The 5,000-nt window shown below is 50.8% G+C and overlaps 1 protein-coding gene across 1 annotated transcript in view; it reads left to right on the plus strand.

Annotated features, from left to right (window-relative positions):
• LOC143297910 (ATP-dependent RNA helicase DHX58-like) overlaps window positions 1-5,000 on the plus strand; it is a 60,621-nt gene that overhangs the window by 4,156 nt on the left and 51,465 nt on the right. The window contains exon 4 of the mRNA XM_076610464.1: window positions 4,570-4,838. Within this exon, the coding sequence (XP_076466579.1) occupies window positions 4,570-4,838 (269 nt within the window). The remainder of the gene's footprint in view (window positions 1-4,569; window positions 4,839-5,000) is intronic.

The raw sequence follows: 5,000 nt of genomic DNA on the forward strand, positions 1-5,000 counted from the left end.
AGACGCTTCCTCATTTTGGCTCCGCGACGAAGCGATTGTTGTCAACAGTGTGGGGCTTAGAAGGTGGTGTGGTGTCGTGCATGACCAGCAGTGCAGGGTCTCCTCTGGTGTGTGGCCGCCTAGATCCTAACGACCTGTCATCAACAGTTATCTGTAAACTGCTGGTGCTGCTGAGACTGCGACAGACGATCCCGGATTTAGTGCAGGTGAAGGGGCAGCGATTAATAAATAAATGAACAAATAAATAAATGAATTAAAAAAAATAAATAAATAAAGGGAAAGAAAGAGGTGGTTCAAGCTTGTCGTCAGCCATTCCCAGACATTGTTTCCTAGGTGCCCTGTTTTCCTGTCTGTTTAAGAGGTGGTTCAAGCTTGTCGTCAGCCATTCCCAGACATTGTTTCCTAGGTGCCCTGTTTTCCTGTCTGTTTAAGAGGTGGTTCAAGCTTGTCGTCAGCTATTCCCAGACATTGTTTCCTAGGTGCCCTGTTTTCCTGTCTGTTTAAGAGGTGGTTCAAGCTTGTCGTCAGCTATTCCCAGACATTGTTTCCTAGGTGCCCTGTTTTCCTGTCTGTTTAAAGCCTGAACCGGACTATAAATGGCGGGCGATTTGAATCAAGCCAGTTTCTCACCAGAGTCTGACACTGTGACGTCGGTGAAGGTTTATTCAAAATAAAAGCCTAATAAAGCTACGGTTTGGCTTCATTTATGGCAGAGAGCGAGATTTGCCTAGCAGCTTCCAATCTAGACCTGAATTGACTTTGGAAAGTACAAAATGTGTCAGCTACACGTAATACAAAATTTGAATGCAGAGAAAAGGGGCGCAACCGAAACCTTGCTCTCGGGAGTTAAGACTTTAAGAGGTGCTTCAAGCTTGTCGTCAGCTATTCCCAGACATTGTTTCTTAGGTGCCCTGTTTCCCTGTCTGTTTAAGAGGTGCTTCAAGCTTGTCGTCAGCCATTCCCAGACATTGTTTCCTAGGTGCCCTGTTTCCCTGTCTGTTTAAGAGGTGCTTCAAGCTTGTCGTCAGCTATTCCCAGACATTGTTTCTTAGGTGCCATTCCCAGACATTGTTTCCTAGGTGCCCTGTTTCCCTGTCTGTTTAAGAGGTGCTCCTTTGTTGTGACTGTCCTCATGGGGTGGGTTTTTTGTTGTTGTACCTACTCTTATCGGAGACGTTTATTTGTTTTGTGGGTAATCCCCGCAGAGACGATGATTTGTTCTCCCGTCTAATATCACTTACCTGTGAAAAGACGTTAAACTACGTATGTGTAGTCAGGTCAGGGGCATAGCCCTTGCTACTGGTACCATGTAACCCAGTACTACCTGCCGCATGTGAAGTCTCCCAACGACGGACCAGGCGGAGAAGGAAACCTTTCCCAACGGCTGGGAAGGCAGAAGAGGATGACTCCTTCTCACCTGTTCTGGTCAGGCAACCAGGATAGGCTGATGACCCTGCGTCTGAAGCTGTCCAAGGATCGCTTCTCCACAGTCATCAGCTGCTATGCCCCGACGATGACCAACCCTGATGACATCAAAGAAGCTTTCTACGAGGAGCTCAGCCGCACCATTTTAGCGGTAGACAGAAAGGACAGGCTGATCATCCTTGGGGACTTCAATGCCCGCGTTGGCGCGAACTTCTCCTCGTGGCCAAAAGTCCTAGAACGGCACGGCACTAGCAAGTGCAATTCCAACGGACTGCTTTTGCTCTCGTTCTGCACCCAGCATGGACTGACCATCACCAACACCCTCTTCCAACAAGCGGACATGTACAAGGATGCACCCCCGCTCCAAGCAATGGCACATGCTTGACTATGTGATTGTCCGGCAGAGGGACAGAGATGATGTTTCCATTACACGCTTCATGAGAGGAGCAGTCTGTTGGTCGGACCATCACCTGGTACACAGCAAGATGAACATCAGACTTGCACGCAAGCTCCAACCAGCCAGGCAGAAACCCCCTAGGAAGCTGAACATCCACCGCCTCCCTATCACCAAGGACGTTCTGCAGCAGCAAATCCAAGCAGCTCTCCAAGAAATTCCTGCATCGACGGATGTAGAAGAGGTATGGAGCACCTTCAGAGATGCTGTGTACATAGCAGCAGCTGACACACTCGACTTTGTACAGAGGAGCAACAAAGACTGGTTTGACGAGAACGACTCTGGAATCTCCAAGCACCTGAACACACTGCATATACGGCATCAGGATCACATTTCCGATAAAGACTGCCAGAGGAAGGAGAACCAGTACTTGCAAACCAAGCAACTCGTACAGAAGAGGCTGCGTGAGATGAAGAACACCTGGTGGGAGAGAAAGTCCAAAGAGCTTCAGTCCGCTGCTCATGCTCACGACATGAAGATCTTCCATGATGATCTCCGAGCTGTGTATGGGCCGAGAGTCACAGGATCAATCTCTGTCCGAGCCTTGGACCAGACCACCCTCCTGACAGACAAGAAAGACATGCTTGCCCGCTGGGCAGAGCACTTCAACACCCTCCTCAACAGGGACTCGTCCGTATCTGACGAGGTAATTGTAGCCCTCCCACAGCTACCAGTCAATGACTCGCTAGCTGCCCCTCCCACCAAGGCTGAGACCCAGAAGGCCCTGAAGCTGACAGATGGAATCCAGGCTGACATCTACAAGTATGGAGGCGAGGTGCTGACAGACAAGCTGACTACCCTGTTCCAGTCTATCTGGGAGAGAGGGGAGGTCCCCAAGAATTTCAAGGATGCTTCAATTGTCCACATTTACAAACGGAAGGGAGACAAAACATCCTGCAATAACAACTGTGGAATCTCTCTCCTCTGCATCGCCGGCAAGATCTTCGCCCGCATCATACTGAACAGACTGGTTGACCATGTCTCCAACACAGTCATCCCTGAAGTACAGTGCGGCTTCCGCTCAGGCAGGGGAACATGTGACATGGTGTTACTGCTGTGAAACATGGACGACGTATCGCCGTCACATTCAACAACTTGAGCAGTCTCACCAGAGATGCCTACGAAAGATCCTCGGCATCAAGTGGCAAGACAGGGTCTCCAACCTCCAGGTCCTAGAGAGGAGCGGCCTGCCCAGCATCGAAAGCCTGCTGATCCAGTGCCAGCTACGCTGGACAGGACACGTTGTCCGCATGACAGACAGCAGGATCCCGAAGACGCTTTTGTATGGCCAGCTGAAGGAAGGCCACTGTGAACTTGGAAGACCCTGCAAGCGCTTCAAGGACACCTTGAAGACAAACCTCAAAGCCTGTGACATAGACATCGCTTCCTGGGAAACTGATGCCCTTGACCGCTGTCGCTGGAGGATGCTGTGCTCTGGTGGCATAAAGACGTTTGAAAACAAGAGAACGCTGGCCATTAAGGAGAAGCGTGAACGAAGGAAGCAGGGTTCAACTTCTGGAGACGTGTTCCCTTGCAACACTTGTGGGAAGTGCTGCGCATCCAGAATCGGCCTCTTCTCCCATATGAGGACACACACCGACAGATAAGCCTGCCTGCCTACTCATCCGTCTGACCGACGGGAGACTCCATCACATCACATGGGTTGTCCACTCAGAGACGATACTTGGTTTTGTGGGTGGGCAGTCCAGTCAGAGATGTTCTTTGGATGTGTGTTCTCCCCTGGATCGGAGACGGTCCTTTGTTGTATGTTCTCCCTTCGTAGATGTTCCTTCATTGTGTGCGTTCTTTCTGAGGTACAGTCCTTTGTTGTGCGTCTTTTCCATCCAAGATGTTGATTTGCCGTGCGCAGTGCCCTCACAGGTCTTTCTTTCTTTCTTGTGCGTTCTTCCTCTCGAAGACCTGCTTCCTTTGTTGTGTGTCTTCCCTCCTCATCAACAGAGACCTTCCTTTGTTGTGCGTCTTCCTCCTTCCTCATCAACAGAGACCTTCCTTTGTTGTGCGTCTTCCTCACTCATCATCAACAGAGACCTTCCTTTGTTGTGCGTCTTCCTCCCTCCTCATCAACAGAGACCTTCCTTTGTTGTGCGTCTTCCTCCTTCCTCATCAACAGAGACCTTCCTTTGTTGTGCGTCTTCCTCCCTCCTCATCAACAGAGACCTTTCTTTGTTGTGTGTCTTCCTCCTTCCTCATCAACAGAGACCTTCCTTTGTTGTGTGTCTTCCTCCCTCCTCATCAACAGAGACCTTCCTTTGTTGTGCGTCTTCCTCCTTCCTCATCAACAGAGACCTTCCTTTGTTGTGCGTCTTCCTCCTTCCTCATCAACAGAGACCTTTCTTTGTTGTGCGTCTTCCTCCCTCCTCATCAACAGAGACCTTTCTTTGTTGTGTGTCTTCCTCACTCATCATCAACAGAGACCTTTCTTTGTTGTGCGTCTTCCTCACTCATCATCAACAGAGACCTTTCTTTGTTGTGCGTCTTCCTCACTCATCATCAACAGAGACCTTTCTTTGTTGTGTGTCTTCCTCCTTCCTCATCAACAGAGACCTTTCTTTGTTGTGCGTCTTCCTCACTCCTCATCAACAGAGACCTTCCTTTGTCGTCGTCCTGTCCGTTCTCCCCTCACAGATTTTTTTTCTTTTTTTTTTTTGTCGTGTGCGTTCTCCCCTCAGAGCACCAGCACGTGTACAACATTCTGATCGTGACCGACACGTACCTGGGCGTGCACCGAGACCTCATCCACGCCCTGCCCCGAAGGTTGCAAGACGGCACCGTTCAGCTACGCGTCCTCCTCAACCTTCTGAAGAGCCAGCGCTTGATAGACCATGAGCGGGCGGAGCAGGTCCTGGACGTGGCCAGTGCTGGCGACCACAGCGAGGAGGAGAGGCACACTCGCATTGTGACCTTCCTCTTCACGTGCCTCTACTCCAGACAAGCTGAGGTGAGGATGAGGGTTGGGGTGTGGGGGATGGGGATGAGAATGCGAGAGGGGGGGATGGGGTATTATTACTGAATGGAGAGAAGAGCGGGGTGGGGCCAGGGGGGCGGGGGGGCACCGAGGGTGTGGGGGTGTGTGGGGGTGGGTGGGGGGAAGGGTTAGGGT

The sequence above is a fragment of the Babylonia areolata genome, chromosome 23, assembly GCF_041734735.1.
Source record: "Babylonia areolata isolate BAREFJ2019XMU chromosome 23, ASM4173473v1, whole genome shotgun sequence".
Taxonomy (NCBI): domain Eukaryota; kingdom Metazoa; phylum Mollusca; class Gastropoda; order Neogastropoda; family Buccinidae; genus Babylonia; species Babylonia areolata.